This window comes from Onychostoma macrolepis, chromosome 03 (assembly GCF_012432095.1).
Source record: "Onychostoma macrolepis isolate SWU-2019 chromosome 03, ASM1243209v1, whole genome shotgun sequence".
In the NCBI taxonomy this organism is placed as follows: Eukaryota; Metazoa; Chordata; class Actinopteri; order Cypriniformes; family Cyprinidae; genus Onychostoma; species Onychostoma macrolepis.
Genome location: NC_081157.1, coordinates 32,787,446 through 32,805,340, shown reverse-complemented (window position 1 = coordinate 32,805,340; position 17,895 = coordinate 32,787,446). Strand labels below are relative to the sequence as shown.

General features: G+C 37.5%; 2 protein-coding genes across 3 annotated transcripts; one reads left to right on the top strand and one right to left on the bottom strand.

Moving 5' to 3' along the window:
* Positions 1 to 33: 33 nt before the first annotated feature.
* Positions 34 to 4,799, top strand: scpep1 (serine carboxypeptidase 1). The gene is made up of 13 exons (XM_058770156.1): positions 34 to 191; positions 999 to 1,138; positions 1,317 to 1,406; positions 1,540 to 1,695; positions 1,779 to 1,853; positions 2,107 to 2,179; positions 2,372 to 2,409; positions 2,956 to 3,084; positions 3,204 to 3,294; positions 3,381 to 3,494; positions 3,580 to 3,717; positions 4,167 to 4,330; positions 4,539 to 4,799. The coding sequence occupies exons 1-13, from the start codon at positions 131 to 133 to the stop codon at positions 4,599 to 4,601; spliced, it is 1,332 nt and encodes a 443-aa protein (XP_058626139.1). The 5' UTR covers positions 34 to 130; the 3' UTR covers positions 4,602 to 4,799.
* Positions 4,800 to 4,916: 117 nt separating this feature from the next.
* On the bottom strand, positions 4,917 to 17,895 carry engase (endo-beta-N-acetylglucosaminidase). 2 transcript variants are annotated; one of them, XM_058770152.1, is made up of 14 exons: positions 17,651 to 17,895; positions 16,699 to 16,775; positions 16,417 to 16,618; positions 16,167 to 16,315; positions 11,432 to 11,586; positions 11,196 to 11,344; positions 10,714 to 10,885; positions 8,841 to 8,944; positions 8,620 to 8,731; positions 7,809 to 7,993; positions 7,595 to 7,737; positions 7,385 to 7,484; positions 6,426 to 6,537; positions 4,917 to 5,781 (listed from the first exon to the last, which is right to left on the bottom strand). In XM_058770152.1, exons 1-14 carry the CDS (start codon positions 17,749 to 17,751, stop codon positions 5,371 to 5,373), a joined length of 2,172 nt encoding a protein of 723 aa, XP_058626135.1. In that variant the 5' UTR covers positions 17,752 to 17,895; the 3' UTR covers positions 4,917 to 5,370. The 2 variants fall into 2 exon arrangements, with proteins under 2 accessions (XP_058626135.1, XP_058626136.1); XM_058770153.1 differs by lacking the exons at positions 16,699 to 16,775; positions 17,651 to 17,895 and having other exon boundaries at positions 16,167 to 16,304; positions 16,417 to 16,539.

The window sequence follows — 17,895 nt, the reverse complement described above, 5'->3', positions numbered from 1 at the left end:
GTTTGTCAGCTGACTAAAGTCATATGATACTGATCCCTACATCAGTGTCCAGAGGACTGGGTTTGAGTGCTCATAGCCTGTGGTGGGTCCGAACACAGCCCATGTGGCAGGCTGCTTGAGATCAATAATAATGGCGCGCTCGTGGATTGTCATGCTGGCTGTGCTGCTGTTTGCTGTGAGCTTTTATAAAGGTATGGAATATATATATATATTTATGTGCTGCTGAATGTTACCCTTTGGAAATTTATAGGGATTATGTGTATATCTTTTCAGGCTCAGTCATACTTTTTTGTAGTTATTGGTATTAAGGAGTGAAATTGCAACATGTGAAATGTTTTGTAACTTTAGATACAAAGTGAAAGCGAAAGATAATGTCCGTTTTTTTTTTTTTCATTTGCATCCTGTTGTACGCAAATCTGTGAACTGAGAGCCGAGTTAAAATAATAAAGAAACCGAATGATTTTCCTCGGTTCAGGTTCTGTTGAGGGTTTTCGAACTTTCGTTCACTTAATTGTTGTGTGATAGAACGATGACTCGTATGAGTCGGTTCTTTTTAATGAATCAGAGACAGGTCAAAAGGGCGTTTACATTTAATTATTATATTATTCACAATGTTAAATGGAATTAAATAATTCCTATGTTTGAACAAATTATATTTTTACTAGAACAAGCGAGGCAAAGCAAACGCACACCTTATGAGGTGCAAGTTGAAGGAAAAAATATGAATCAATTAGAGAACAACTGCACACTCACTTAAGCATATTTATTAACCAACGTTTCGGCCTAGTAGCCTTTTTCAAGGTATAATTTCATAAACATGGAAACCAGTATAAATAACAAAGATAATTATACACAGCTGAAAATGGTAGGTCCCAATCATTCAATAATTAACTTATTAACAATTAGACTCCAACATGAAAAATAATAGAACAGGAATTGTTTTGTGCAATCTTCAGACTTAAATGAATATAATGTGACACTTGTTCTTATTATCACAGGTAGCTGTGTTCAAGCTCAAGCCAAAGAGTCATGGGGATATGTGGATGTCCGTGATGGAGCTCATATGTTCTGGTGGCTCTATTACTCCAATAGCTCCAGTGCCAGTTATAAAGATCTACCTCTGGTTATGTGGCTGCAGGTTTGTCACTCATCTGTCCAGTGTGACCCGTCATACATCTTCTCCAGATCATATCTCTTTGGAAGCTTCCTTCAATCCAAATTCACACAGCTGTTATACCTTTTCTGTTTTTCCACCTCGATTTTCCCTCTCTTTTCTGAAGTACATCTAAGGTCGCTCATGCTCCTGTTTGTTTTAGGGAGGTCCTGGCGGATCTAGCTGTGGTTTTGGTAATTTTGAGGAAATTGGACCTCTTGACAGAGACCTCAAGCCGAGAGAAACCTCTTGGGTATGTAAAGGAATATTTTCTCGACTTCCATATCTGTAGTATTGATTGAGGAGTTTATTTTGGGAAATACAGAATATTTTGTTGACTTTGTTGTGAATAATTTATTCACCTAAAAATGTTTGTGCCTATGCAGGTGCGTGCTGCCAGTGTGCTATTTGTGGATAACCCAGTGGGCACCGGATACAGTTACACAGACACTGAAGATGCCCTCACCAAGGACGTTGCAATGGTGGCATCAGACATGATGGTCCTCCTCAAGAGCTTTTTCTCTCTAAAGACAGAGTTTCAAGTAAGCAAAACAAAAATACCTACAAGACTGGACTTAATATATTTTCAACATTTGTAATAGTATCTCACTTTTCTCGCCAACAGAGTATCCCCTTCTATATATTTTCTGAATCTTATGGAGGCAAAATGGCAGCAGCTATTTCCCTCGAACTCACAAAGGTACTGAAATAATTGTTCTCACTTTAGGCTTCATGAGAGGTAATTTTGTAGCAACGCACAAGACCAAAAAAGTCATGTGCTTGCTGATCTCATCTAAACGTGGAAGAGTCACAATAGTTCCTACTTCTGCAAAAGTAAATCTGGCATCAGTTTAAAATACTAGTTTTTACTAGTTTCTATTTGCTGTTAATTTACAGACCACACCTCAAACTAATTTTAGTCTGCCCTGAATGTTTATTTCCTCTCTCTTTAGGCTGTTCAAGCTGGTTCAATCAAATGCAACTTTGCTGGGGTGGCTTTGGGAGATTCCTGGATCTCTCCTATAGGTCAGTACTAAAAAGCCTGTCCAATTTAGTCTGGTTGTTTACAGCTGTGTGTCTTTTTTGAGTTATCATATCTTGGTTTACTAATCATTATGCACATTCTTCATATACAGTCCTGACTCACATGACCGCATAAACCACGTGTAATGCATTACAATACAGCACTCAACACATCTGATTGCTCTCTTTATGCAGATTCAGTCATGACATGGGGTCCTTATCTTTACAGCACAGTGAGTAATTCATCAAAACACCTCCGTCTCTTCATAGAGATTAAGCATGATTGCATTAGCCTGATCAAAACAATACACTACCATTCAAAAGTGTTTGATTTATTTGGTCCAAAACGCAGTCAAATATTATTACAACCGTTTTCTATTTAAAAATATTTTAAGAAATAATTAATTCCTGTGATGCAAAGCTGTATTTTCTGCTGTCATTACTCCAGTCTTCAGTGCCACATGATCCTTCGGGAAATTATTCTAATATGCTGATTTGCTGCTCAAGAAACATTTTTATTATCAATGTTGAAAACAGTTGTGCTGCTTAATACTTTTGTGGAAATTGTGACACACTTTGATAAATAAAAGAAAAGGTTTTATTTGAAATGGGAATCTTTTGTAACATTAAACATTTCTTCACTTTTTTTAATCAATTTAATGCACCATTAAAAGTATTAATTTCAAATGCACGAGCTTTTGAATGATAGTGTATAATGAATTCAGTGCATGAGATTTGGGTTTAATGCTGCTGATGTGTGTCTGTGCTGTGGTTTATAGTCTCTGTTGGATGACAATGGACTGGACGAGGTGACTAAAGCAGCAAAGGCAGTGCAGGAGGCAGTGAGACAGGGCCAGTACCAAAAAGCCACAGACTTGTGGTCCATCACAGAGAATGTAGTGGAACTGGTGAGTCGAGCACCAGTAGTTTAAGATTAAATTCAAGTAGAGGCCTTAATGCAATGTTTAATTAAAGAAACTAAATATAATGTGTGCTTCATTCAGTTCCTCAACTTATTTTGTTACAGAACACAAATGGTGTGAACTTCTATAACATCCTCACGCAAAACTCAGATGAGATGGTGAAGACCAGTTCAGCTCAAACCAATGGATTTCTCTGTGAGAAACTCGGCATGCTCAAATTCAAACTTTCTTTGTTGCATAAATGGAAATGTTTTGGTCATCATTTTGTCTTGTTTTTACAGCCTCACTGAAGCGTCGCCACATTCGCCCTTTGCACCGTCAGTCCCTTTCAGAGTTGATGAATGGGCCAATCAGACAGAAGCTTGGTGTCATACCAAAGAATGTCACATGGGGAGGTCATTATTCTTTTATGATTTACAGAGGCATGTGTGTAATTGTGTAACATTTATGATTCTTACAAGTGTTCTCCTGTTTCTTCAGGACAAGCTGGGGCAGTGTTTGAAAGCATGGCAGGAGATTTCATGAAGCCTGTGGTGGACATTGTGGATCAGCTTTTGGCTGCAGGGGTCAATGTTACTGTCTACAATGGCCAGCTGGATCTCATTGTGGACACAATGGGTGAGGATGTGATTTTACATGAACATTTTAGAATGGCAACTTAGACTATCCTGCTTGGGCCATTTTCACTTGATAGTTGTGTGCGTCACCATTCATCATGTATAGCACCAAAACTGATCTGTCCCAGACAACAAACAAAGTCTGTCTACTTGCTATACTCTTATTTATGTAGTCATGAAACCAGAGACCATCCTGTCCATTAAATCTGATCTCAGGTGGTCATATGCAATGCCTTTTAATGCCTGGTGTAATTGGTAATGTGCCGCAGCTGACCGCTTGTGATCAGATCACCCGAGTCAGATGTTAATAGATGGTGTTTGTAAATCAATAAGCTTTTTATAATCCATTTTACCCAGCAGTTTGATATTTAGGAAGACCATTATTATTGGGTGTTGTCAGGATAGTGTTTCTGCACTGCAGTGATAATTGATTTGTTTATTTGTGAGCAGGTCAGGAGTTGTGGGTGAAACAGCTGAAATGGGATGGACTCCAATACTTCAACAAAATGAAATGGACGGCACTGGAGGACCCACAAACAGCGAGCCTGACTGGAGCTTTCTATAAGACCTACAAGAACTTTGCCTTCTACTGGATCCTCAAAGCTGGACATATGGTACACAGTATTCTTCTTTTGCACTCATTTTAATGTTTGTAAAACACTGTTCAATATTGTTATATTCAGGTAGTTTTAGTATGGCTATAACTGCAGACTATGGTGGTTTAGCTTCATTTTTCTGAAGGAAAAATACATTTCTCAGTATTTATTTTTAGACTTCATGAGTGTGTGTGTGTGACCATCTCTATCCATTACGTCATCACAGATCCCATCTGACCAGGGGCCAATGGCTCTGCGGATGTTGAAGATGGTGACTCAGCAGGAGTAATGGATCTTATTCAGATACAAACTGGAACGGCTTGCGAACCACTTTTAGACAATCAACACAAAAAATTTACCAAAATCTGACTTTTTTTTTTTTTTTACCTTTTTGTTGAGATTATTAATGTAATTTTTTTTTCAATGCCTGTATCTTGTAAAATTTGTAAATTTGAATGCCTGCAAACAATAAAGTCGTAATTTTTTATACCGTTTGAATTGTTGCCTGAAATCTACGTTTGCTAAGAGAGAACTAAACTTTAAAGTTGTTTAACATTCCCATTTATTTGCAACACATAATTCATCTGCAAGTCAAGAAGGAAAACTAGGATCATCTCCTTTCTTGTCACACACATGCATAAACAAGGGAATTTCATTAAGAGACTTTTGTTAAAAAAAATAAAAATTTTAAAGAAGGTACATGATTATTTTCATGAGGTTTGCATGCCATTTATGAATAAATGTTAAATTATGACCTTATAAAGCCGTAGAATACATGTGCAATCACTAAAAGAAACAGACCACACTGGTCCTCGTACAATAGTGTTCAAAATGCACACTAAATGGCTTTTACTATAATAAAGGATATATAAGAATAATCTTGCATATAGTACAAATTCAATTTGCTGCTTCAATTAAGTTTTCAGTCATTCCCAAAATACGGAATACAAATTTAGCACCAACTCCTCACACATTTATACTGCATATCAAATAGAAGAGAGATTTGTTCATACTATGAAAACAGCATGTGGGTTATAGAGTATTAAGGCAATAGCCTTTCACATTGACGGGCTCTCTGAGGAACTGGCGCTGTAGCTGAGTGTGCGTCGGCCCCACTGGGCCTCAGGGACTCTGAATCCCTCTCTGCTCACAGGCTCCACCACTAGCTCTATGAGACCCGGAGCAGCAGGCACCTCCACCTCCACCACACGGTACAGGTTAGAGTAAGATCTGCCAATCAGAGTCAATGGACCAGGGGGAATGCGAGGGTCAGGACCACGGAGATGCCTCCAATGAATCCGGAAATGGCGGACCTGCTGGCTGGGGTATTGCCAGCGTAAGGTGGCATTCAAAAGTACCTTGAGCGTGTGTCCGTCTCCCTTGGAAGAACCTGTGTGCCACACAACATCAGTCACACAGATGCCTTCAACAGACTGCAGGGGTGCTTGAAGACTCTCTGCATCCAACAGCTGTGCGAAAAAAAAACAGAAGCAGACCATTTAGCTACTACCAACTTTATACGTACACTACCGTCAATTAGGGGGTCAGATTAAAAATAATGAATACTTTTTTTCAGCAAGGCTGTATTGCTCAAAGGTGACAGTAAAAACAATTATACATTTCATTTTAAATTCTAATAATTTCACATTTTTACTATATTTTTGATCAAATAAATACAGCCTAGGTGAGCATAAGAGACTTCTTTCACAGACATAAAAACATCTTACAGACCCCAACCTTTTTTTAATGGTAGTGTACTATATGTTCAGTAACCTGGAAGGCTTGCTGTATATTTTTAAAGAAATTTCTAAATTCACATTTGATATATTACGTTTGTTAATTATGTTGTCAAACAAAACAGAAAAGTTAATGTATTGGTACCCTATTTTTATTTAATTTACTGTTATCAGTTTATACTTCTAAGAATGATGAATTAAATATTATTTATATTATTCTTAAATTGTGCTGCTCATTCCCATATTTTTACATTTTAATTACCTTTGCTGTCATATAACACTTGCTTTCTGTAAAGTCAATTTACAGAAGCGTTGTTAAAAGTAGTCTTTAGTAAACCAATTTTTCATACAAAAGACATCTGTAATGTGTATCTCACCATAATCTCTCCAATCCTGCAGTTAAAGGAAACATCTTCATCGCCTTCATCTCGGGAAACACGAATACAAACTTCTCGCAATGAGCAGCCAATCATTTTCAACAGGAAACATCTATGCATAGAACCACATCGAGTATGATTAGAGAAGGTATTACATATGTCTGATACTCCTAAAAATATTTAGACTTGAAAGCAGGGGTCAGCAACCTATGGCATGCAGGCCTTTGAATAATCATTGGCACGTGAACAATAGGGTCAAACACGCATTCCGACATAAATTTCGAGGTAATTGTTCCTCATTGTCACATAGCCAGTTTTAATAAGTTAACAGCTATATATACACTATTTAAACTGTGAGATGCACTAGTCAGGAGGGGCACACAGCTGCAACAACTCTGCATACATGCTCAATGTAGATCTAGGCAGCGGCACTGTTCTTTGGCGTAAGTTTAGTCTGTTTCACTTCAGTCATGCTGCACGACTGCGTAGATGTATTTGTTGCTCTTAGCATTCAGGAAAAAAAGTTACCACTATCAATACTGAAGATTTTCAGCTCAGTATACTGAGTCCTGCACATTCCACAAACAAATCACACGTGTGTAATATGGGGTTCAGAACAGCCACTGGAAATCTGTTATTCAGAGTTTATTTAAACTTGGGGGGAAAATAGGATTTTGAGAAATGTAAAAAAAGTTACAAATTGCTTCAGAAATATTTAAGATTCTGCACTATTTGTATGGCAGCTTAATAATCAAATTAATTGGGGTTTGTTTGTGCATGTTAATATGCACCGCCAGGTTTCAACCTTGAATTTTTCAGTTAAACTTAAACCTTTAAAAATGCTTAAGCATCATAAACATATAATTGGTGGGTATATCCTGGTACAGTGATTAACTAGGAAAATGAAAAATGGCACTTCAAGACAAAAAGGTTGCCGACCCCTTTTTGTAGACTCTTACCTGGTAGTCCAGCCATCTAAAGTCCAACGGCCACAATTCCGTGCAAACTGCTCAACCAGCTGGTTATCCTCTGCTAATGCTTCTGGAAAGACACTGCTAGCTAAACACACAGCAGATTAAGCAGATTAGATACCCATTTTTAAATGTGATAGCTTCAGACTGAGACTCTAAAGAAGAGATCTAAAGAACAAAGCCTGAAAGACCACTCACATGTTATTTCCTCCATCCCATCAAATGTGCACAGAGGACCATCTATCGTTTTGAGCTCCAAGGATATGTTCACCCCCACTGGTGGCTTGTAGACAAAAGAAACAAATGTCTTGGGGGCCAAGGGAATGTGGAGAGAAAATATCCTACAAAGGAGCAGAAAGAAGGTGTTTGGTTGAAGTTTTTTGTACTCCAGTGAAAACCAAACCTGCAGTACCTTGCACAGACTTTAGAAAGTCCAGATGGAATCATGCCCTCCACCATCAGAGAGCAGCCTCCAATCCAAGCGTCCTCTGAGCAGCCACGGGTTCTCAGCCAGCCGCCATTGTTCAAGTTCTCAGAAAGGTACAAAGGCTGGATCTCCTGAGCATGCAAATTAAACCAGCTTCTCTTCATCTCCACCTACATCACACAAAAAAAGAAATTACCAGGGAATGCATCAGTATTTGAAAATGGCCGACAAGTAAATTCTAACTATTTAGGCTAGTTTGCCTAAATAAATGAAAAATAAAACTAAAACCTAAAATTGATTGTCTTAAATGCTACAAGTGAATTTAGGCATTATAAATTACAATATGAGAATGGATATTCATTTAGAGATTTTCTAAAAATTACATTTAACCTTACATTTATAAAGTTTTAAACTTCACTTTATGGGTGGATGAAGGAAACGGTAATCTAAATGTAAAAATAGGCATAGGCCAATGTAGAATGATATAGGTAAATTAAAAATATCAATAACTGTAGCTGGAACTGGAACTATAGCTGTAGCACTCATGTTTTCATGAGTATTCAACAAATCAAAATAAACCATAATTTAGACTGCTTGCTTCTGAGGGTCAAGGCCTAAAAAATAATGTAAAAATACTTCACATCTTAAGAAACCATGAAAACATTTTATTTTATTGGGCTCTTACGTTTTGTAGCTACTTAAGATGGTTCAAATTGAGCACTGATGAATTGTTCAAACTGAACAAGATAGAGGAGTCACACAGGTATTAAAGTGCACCTTATTGTGTGCAGCGTACCTGTCCCCTCCAGTACATGCTCTTCCCAAAGCCCTGACAGAATGAGGAGATGAATGGAAGACTGGACGAGGGCCGGTGGATATAAACAAAATCAGACAGCAAGTTCCAAAACCTGAAATGAGTGGTTAGAAAATACATTGGTGGCTAGGACATTTGCTTGTGTGTGTGTGCGCACTTACTTTCAGTGAGAAAACTATGAGCAGTCCAAGTGGAGAGCTTACTTGTCCTGGTTTTGGCGGAAATCTGCCTTTTCGTGGCATTCATACACCCACCCAGGAGCAAATAAGGCTGTTGAAAATTCATACTTCCGAATCAGCTCCAGAGCCTAATAAGAAAACAAAAAGAGACTTGTACTCAGAGTCAAAAACCAATGTGATATTGTAGATATGAAATACTGTTCAATTTTTTATTCAGCAAGGATGCATTAAATGAATCAAGACAGTAAAGACATTTATACATTTATATGCTTTTGAGCTTTTAATTAATCAAATAAACCTGAAAAAGTGCATCACAGTTTCAACAAAAATACTAAGCAACACAGCTGTTTTCAACATTGATAATAATAAGAAATGTTTCTTGAGCAGCAAATCAGTATATGTGACCCTGGACCACAAAACCAGTCTTAAGTGTCAATTTTTCGAAATTGAGATTTATACATCAGCTTTCCATTGATGTATGGTTTGTTAGGATGGGACAATATTTGGCCGAGATACAACTATTTGAAAATCTGGAATCTGAGGGTGCAAAAAAATCTAAATATTGAGAAAATCGCAACCTGGTCTCATAAAAATATGTACCTCTGCGCACTTTTTGTGTGACACCCTTTTACGTACCTTGCTGCACGTTTCGCCGCAGTTTGAAACAGAAATGTCCACTGAGTGGTGCTAAAACACAGGTTCAATATGTGAACCCTGGCACGTTTTTATTAAGTAGATATTGGTACATATTGCTTTTTTTTATTACGTTGCTTCAGATACGTATTGCGGCGGTTCAGAATTCAAATATCCGGGGACTGTCGCTAAAGGTTAATGCTCTATCGTGTTGTAAATATGCCCTACACCAAATCCAGCCCTAAACCTACCCGATAGTGTTAACAAATGCAAAACTGATATAAAAACGTATCAGCTGATGCAACTGTGCCATTTGAACTTCCTTTTACGCAGATTTTAACTGCTTTGTCGAACCGTAGTTACACGGGATTTGAACCGGTGCTTCTCGTCTCCTCAGTCCGTCTCCGTACTCCGTGAGCTACCGAACAAACTTATCATCTATGAAAACCCATAGATATGAAGCTGGATGTGTGTGATGCTAACGTTCAAAAGCATCAGTTTTCAAATCTCCCAGCATATTAATATTGTTTTGAAGTCATAGCATGATATTCTTCAAGTAATTGTGCGAAAATTACGCTTTAAATCGCAACTCTCTAAATTTGTGTGAAAGTGTTCATTTATTTTGGAAACTGCAGTGATATGTACTTGTTGGTACGTATTTCGTGTCACGCTAAAAAGTGCACCCAGGTACGTAAATGCCATGAGACCAGGTAGGAAAATCGCCTTTAAAGTTGTCCAAATGAAATTCTTAGCAATGCATATTACTAATCAAAAATGAAGTTTTGATATATATATTTACGGTAAGAAATTTACTAAATTTCTTACCGTAATGATCTTTACTTAATATCCTAATGATTTTTGGCATAAAAGAAAAATCGATAATTTTGACCCATGCAATGTATTTTTGGCTATTGCTACAAATATTCCCCAGCGACTTAAGACTGGTTTTGTGGTCCAGGGTCACATATTAGAGTGATTTCTGAAGGATCATGAGACACTGAAGACTGGAGTAATGAAGCTGACAATTCAGCATTGCCATCACATTAATAAATTACATTTTAAAATATATTAGAATAGAAACCAGTTTTTAAACTGTAATAATATTTTAAAGTATTACTGTTTTATTGTAGTTTTGATCAGATAAATCCGCCTTGATGAATATAAGAGACGTCTTTCAAAACAATTTAAACACCTTACAAATGCCAGAATTCTGAATGGTAGTGTTCATATATTGAAATTATTCTCGAACTAAAACTTCACTCACTTTATTAGTCTCAAATTTCCCTCCGACCACCTTCCCTCTCGCAAACACATCAACACCAACATAGATGTCAGCAAAGCGGCCCTGAGCAGAAGAGTAGGACTTCATCCACTGCAGACTCTGCTCTGTCCAGTTGTAGTTAGTGAATATTCCATCACAGGCATCAAAAAACATTCTGGTAGGATGACAAATGGAAGCCGTTTGCATGAGATGCACAATATCTACAGCAGGGGTCACCAAACTCGGTCCTGGAGGGCCGGTGTCCTGCAGAGTTTAGCTCCAACTTGCCTCAACATACCTGCCTGGAAGCTTCAAGTATACCAAGCAAGACCTTGATTAGCTGGTTCAGGTGTGTTTGATTAGGGTTGGATCTAAACTCTGCAGGACACCGGCCCTCCAGGAACAAGTTTGGTGACCCCTCATCTACAGCATAAATCTCACAGACCTGATCTGCCCCTCTATAATCCCTCAAGACCATCACTTGCCTGTTGTCGTCATTGAGTTCGTTCTGCCAAATGAGCGAGCCGTTTTTGAGCACGCTGTCATACCAGATCACCACACTGCCAGGAACGCGCTCATGCATCTGGTCCATGAGGTAGCGCAGAAAGGGTCCAGTGTTCTTCACCGCAGTCTCCTGAGGAGTGAGTGAAATTTGGGGTAATGTTCCACACATTATGTCCACATACGCCTCTATATAATCAGATATGCCTTTGTTACTCACACTCAGCACATTTTCTATGTTAATGAGCCAGCCGTCAAAGCCGTAGCAGTGGGAAATCTGAACCAACTTATCAGCAGCTGCGCGGTAACTCTCCTCATCTGCAAGGAAGGCCTCACATGTCTTCGCTCCATCGGTCCACTCTGTGATGAATGTGCCTTAGAGGGGATCAGGACTATTTTAATACATCAATTATGGTTTCACTGGTGTATAGAGGGGCTGTGGTTAATTACAGGGATAGTTAACCAAAAATGAAATAATCATTTATTCACTCTCATGTCATTGCAAACATTTAGATTTTCTTCTGTGGAGCACAGAAGCAGAAATGTTGTAGTATGCCCAAGCTGCTCTTTTCCATGCCATGACACTGACAACACTAGCTGTCAACCTCCAACTATAAATGCATATTCAAAGTGTCTATATGACTTGGGCGCTATATTATGACTCTTTCAAAAGGCATATGACTGTTTTTTGTATAAAGTAGGCTGAAAAATGAGTCACTATACATATACATACATACACATATATATATATATATATATATATATATGTTTATTTTCATGAAGCACCCTTCCCAAACTCAAGGTCATATGGCTTCAGAATACTTTTAATATAGCGCACAATTTATATGGATTATGTTTATGATTCTGTTTTGTCCTGATAGGAGCTTGAATGCCACCTGCTGTCTATTGTATGGAAAACAGCAGCTTGGACACTCAAACATGGTTTGGAACAATATCAGGTTGAGAAAATATGATCAAAGAAGGCTGTGAAAATAGGGCAACAACTACAACAATAAAAAAAAAAAATATATATATATATATATATATATATATTTTTTTTTTTTTTTTTTTTCAAAAATCTAAGCTTTCATTGGAGAATAAGAATTTAAAATGGGTGGAATTTTTTAAATATATCTGAGTAAAATATATCTGAAACATATTCCCATTCATATTCACAATTGTGAGCACTCCAGGGGGATTATGAACATGAAATTATCCAGCCATGACTTCCTGTTTCACAGAAATATAAAAAGGCCAAATTCCAAATTAATCATCCATCACAATGAGAAAAACCAAAGAATATAGTTCTGATGTGCAGCAAAAGATAATTGAGCTTCACAAATTAGTGAAGTGGCTTTAAGAAAAGAGCTAGAGCAGTGAAAATTCCCATTTCCACCATCAGGGCAATAATTAAGAATTTCCAATCAACATAAAATGTTACGAAACTGCCTGGAAGAGGACGTGTGTCTATATCGTCCTAATATACAGTGAGAAGGAGAGTTTGAGTGGCTAAAGACTCTCCAAGGACCACAGCTGGAGAATTGCAGAAAAAGCTAGAGTCTTGGAGTCAGAAAACCTTAAAAAAAAAAAAAAAAGATCAAACAGCACCTACATCACCACATGTTGTGCGGGGGGGGTTTCAAGAAAAAAAAAGAAAAGAAAAAGAAAAATCAAGAAAAGAAAATGCTTTCACCATGCTTTCAAATAGGACTGGCTTCTGTGGTCAGATGAAACTAAAAAATGAGCTTTTTAGCAGCAAACACTCAAGATGGGTTTGGTGAACACAGGGATAAAAAGTACCCCATGTGTACGATGAAATATACTGCTGTATTTTTGATGTTGTGGGCCTATATTTCTGCTGGAGGTCCTGGACATCTTGTTTAGACACACGGTATCACTGATTCTATCAAATACCAACAGATAAAAAAATCAATAAGTGACTGACTCTGTTAGAAATCTTATAATGGTCCGTGTTTGGATCTTCCAACCGTACAATAATCCAAACACAAACCTCAAAAACAACACAAAAACGGGTCACTGAGCACAAAACCAAGCTTCTGCTGGCCATTCCAGTCCTCTGACCTGAACCCTGTAGAAAATGAGTGGAGTGAACTGAAGAGAAGAAGCACCAACATGGAGTTGGGAATCTAAAGGGTCTGGAGTGATTCTGGATGAAGGAATGGTCTCTGATCTCTTGTCAGGTGTTCTCTAACCTCATCAGGCATTATATGAGAAAACTCCTATACTATTTTGGCAAATGGAGGTTTCAAAAAGTATTGAATAAAAGGGTGCCGTTAATTGTGTCCAATATGTATTAGAGAAAAACATTTATTTCATAATGATATTTCCCCCCATTTTAAATTCTTATTATCCAATGAAAGGTTAGACTTTTGTGAATTTTTTAAATAATAGATCAAAAGGATTAACAATGCAGATTAATTTCCACAGCCTTCTTTGATCATATTTACCAAGGGTGCCAACAATTCTGACCACATGTGTATGTGTGTGAACTGTATATATAAATACACACGCATGCATATAGATATATAAGAAAAATATGTTGTTTATATATTAAATATATTTATATAATATAAATGATGTGAATATAAATTTAAGCATGTAAATACTAATATATATATATATACAGTGAGGAAAATAAGTATTTGAACACCCTGCTATTTTGCAAGTTCTCCCACTTAGAAATCATGGAGGGGTCTGAAATTGTCATCGAGGTGCATGTCCACTGTGAGAGACATAATCTAAAAAAAAAAATCCAGAAATCACAATGTATGATTTTTAACTATTTATTTGTATGATACAGCTGCAAATAAGTATTTGAACACCTGAGAAAATCAATGTTAATATTTGGTACAGTAGCCTTTGTTTGCAATTACAGAGGTCAAAGCGTTTCCTGTAGTTTTTCACCAGGTTTGCACACACTGCAGGAGGGATTTTGGCCCACTCCTCCACACAGATCTTCTCTAGATCAGTCAGGTTTCTGGCCTGTCGCTGAGAAACACGGAGTTTGAGCTCCCTCAAAGATTCTCTATTGGGTTTAGGTCTGGAGACTGGCTAGGCCACGCCAGAACCTTGATATGCTTCTTACAGAGCCACTCCTTGGTTATCCTGGCTGTGTGCTTGGTCATTGTCATGTTGGAAGACCCAGCCTCGACCCATCTTCAATGCTCTAACTGAGGGAAGGAGGTCGTTCCCCAAAATCTCGCAATACATGGCCCCGGTCATCCTCTCCTTAATACAGTGCAGTCGCCCTGTCCCATGTGCAGAAAAACACCCCAAAGCATGATGCTACCACCCCATGCTTCACAGTAGGGATGGTGTTCTTGGGATGGTACTCATCATTCTTCTTCCTCCAAACACGTTTAGTGGAATTATGACCAAAAGTTCTATTTTGGTCTCATCTGACCACATGACTTTCTCCCATGACTCCTCTGGATCATCCAAATGGTCATTGGCAAACTTAAGTCGGGCCTGGACATGTGCTGGTTTAAGCAGGGGAACCTTCCGTGCCATGCATGATTTCAAACCATGGCGTCTTAGTGTATTACCAACAGTAACCTTGGAAGCGGTGGTCCCAGCTCTTTTCAGGTCATTGACCAGCTCCTCCCGTGTAGTTCTGGGCTGATTTCTCACCTTTCTTAGGATCATTGAGACCCCACGAGGTGAGATCTTGCATGGAGCCCCAGTCCGAGGGAGATTGACAGTCATGTTTAGCTTCTTCCATTTTCTAATGATTGCTCCAACAGTGGACCTTTTTCACCAAGCTGCTTGGCAATTTCCCGTAGCCCTTTCCAGCCTTGTGGAGGTGTACAATTTTGTCTCTAGTGTCTTTGGACAGCTCTTTGGTCTTAGCCATGTTAGTAGTTGGATTCTTACTGATTGTATGGGGTGGACAGGTGTCTTTATGCAGCTAACGACCTCAAACAGGTGCATCTAATTTAGGATAATAAATGGAGTGGAGGTGGACATTTTAAAGGCAGACTAACAGGTCTTTGAGGGTCAGAATTCTAGCTGATAGACAGGTGTTCAAATACTTATTTGCAGCTGTATCATACAAATAAATAGTTAAAAATCATACATTGTGATTTCTGGATTTTTTTTAGATTATGTCTCTCACAGTGGACATGCACCTCGATGACAATTTCAGACCCCTCCATGATTTCTAAGTGGGAGAACTTGCAAAATAGCAGGGTGTTCAAATACTTATTTTCCTCACTGTATATATATATATATATATATATACTGTATGTGTGTGTGTGTGTGTGTGTGTGTGTGTATTTATATATACATAAATATGTACAGCACACATACATATATTATGTAAACCAAAAATGTTTTTGGATGCGATTAATCGTGATTATTCATTTGACAGCACTAATATTTTTAAAAACTACTACAGATAATATTAATGACATAATAGGCCGCTTAAGAGTGCACTTTCAAGAATATGTTTCTTAACATAAGTCCACTTTTAAGAAAAATGCACTAGATTTTAAACTTTTGTCATTCTTTAAAGAAGTACACTTACTTTGATGGGTTGACTAACACACTAAAGTACATGGTAATATTATTCGATATTACATTTCAAATTAATATGTTTGAAATGTACTAAATTTACATTCCATCATTACAAATGTGTAACAACAAATATATATTAAAACCAATATATAGACATTTCAATACAATTAAGAAATTACATGAAAGATACTTAAGTCCTACTTAAGCATATAATATAAATTTAAACTATAATAGTGTTTCATTTAATGGCAATTAATATGCATTTTAGGGTCAGAAAACATTACATTCAGTTCGCACTTAGGTGTATTCTTTTATAATATAGAGTATTAATCTTTTTAAAAGTATGCTATAGCATACTTCTTTTTTCACAAATATGTTCTTTTTACAGCAAGTCCTTAAAATCCCACCAAGAGACTCACCTATAGAGAGCACTCCATGCTTATGTGCTGCGTTCGTCCAAACCGCAGGAGGAATGGTTACCATCTGATGACTGAAGTAGTTGAAGATGTCGATATACTCCCAGTGATAGAAGGCATATGGCATCTCCACCTCTGCACCTTGAATGAACCTCAGAAGAAAGGACAGGACCATGAAGATACCGAAGGCTGGCCAAACAACTAATGAAACTGACATAACACGCTTGAAAATCAGTTAAACTCTGAGTTGTACCTGTCCTCCAGGTAGCCACCCATCATGTCATGGGACACTAATGTCCGTCTAGGGCAGCTGTGCAGTGGAGGATACCTGCTAGCCAAAGGCACAGTGGCCACATTAAAAGGACTTGCTTCATTCCTTTTCCACGACAACAATTGATCAAGAGACTTCAGACTGCAGCTGATGGGCTCAGTTGTGTCAGGATCATAGTGGATTGCTGTTAGATCACAAAAAAGACTTTTAAAAGGAGCCAGTAATCTTTAAAAAAGATTCAAATGCAGTATATATGATCAGTACCTGGCAACGTTGCTGGCTCATAAGTTATGACCTCATGAACACTTTGATCGCTTGGCTGACTGAGGCAAGACTCAGAGCTGAACAAACAACCATCACATTGAACATTTGTGACCCTGGACCACAAAACCAGTCATAAGTAGCACAGGTATATTTGTAGCAGTAGCCAACAATACGTTGTATGGGTCAAAATTATCCATTTTTCTTTTCTGCCAAAAATCATTAGTATAAGTAATAATATAATAATTACTTAATACAATAATAATAATAAAAAAATATAAGTATCGCTTTTTATTTCACCTCTTTCCTACTACTTGTTTCACTTCTGTTTCAGTTTTTATAACCATTTCTTACTATGTGTAAGTAAGTTGTTGTTTTTTTATTTAAATGTTTAGTTTTGAAATGTTCATGTTGAAATATGCATTTATCACTTTTAATTTCTTTATTTTCTGAAATGTGTGTATATATAGTATTTATAGAGTTTTAACTTTTAGTTTTAGTTACTTTTTCTTATTTGTAAGTCGCTTTGGATAAAAGCGTCTGCTAAATGACTAAAAGTAAAGTAAAGTAAAAGTAAGTAAAGATCATGTTCCATGAAGATATTTTGTAAATTTCCTACCATAAATATATCAAAACTTCATCTTTGATTGGTAATATGCATTGCTGAGGACTTCATTTGGACAACTTTAAAGGCGATTTCCTCAATATTTTGGTATTTTTGCATCCTCAGATTCCAGACTTTCAGAAAGTTGTATCTCGGCCAAATATTGTCCTAACAAACCATACATCAATGGAAAGCTTATTTGTTCAGCTTTCAGATGATGTATAAATTTCGAAAAATTGACCCTTATGACTGTTTTTTGTGGTCCAGGATCACATACAAGTTGTAAGGGCAATAAAAGAGTTACATAGCATGCAAATACGATTATGAAAATGTATCAGTCAAAGTAGTTACCTGTTCTCCTCAGTTTTAGGAATCTTACTGCTTGTAGTTTCTTCCCATTTTCGTTTGCAGGATGTCATGTTTTTTTTCTCTTTTGTAAAAACACTTTCCATTTACAAAAGGTCAACAGATAGCCAGTTTCCAGATCAAACAGTAATTTCTAGCAGCAGCGAGACCCCCGAGCTTTAGAAGCAGCTTCCGCCTGAGCGCTGATTGGCTGAAAGAGTGGCTGTACGTCTCCTGCGTGAAGGTGTTGC

Bases quoted from the DNA above. Each gene is read 5' to 3' on its own strand.
- scpep1 (XM_058770156.1), top strand. From the start codon at position 131: ATGGCGCGCTCGTGGATTGTCATGCTGGCTGTGCTGCTGTTTGCTGTG. The intron at 1,854-2,106 runs GTACTGAAATAA...CTCTCTCTTTAG, and splicing joins TTTCCCTCGAACTCACAAAG to GCTGTTCAAGCTGGTTCAAT. The intron at 2,180-2,371 runs GTCAGTACTAAA...CTCTTTATGCAG, and splicing joins TTCCTGGATCTCTCCTATAG to ATTCAGTCATGACATGGGGT.
- engase (XM_058770152.1), bottom strand. From the start codon at position 17,751: ATGGAAAGTGTTTTTACAAAAGAGAAAAAAAACATGACATCCTGCAAA. The intron at 11,345-11,431 runs GTGAGTAACAAA...CTCACTCCTCAG, and splicing joins ACATAGAAAATGTGCTGAGT to GAGACTGCGGTGAAGAACAC. The intron at 5,782-6,425 runs GTGAGATACACA...TTTTTCGCACAG, and splicing joins GCAGGATTGGAGAGATTATG to CTGTTGGATGCAGAGAGTCT.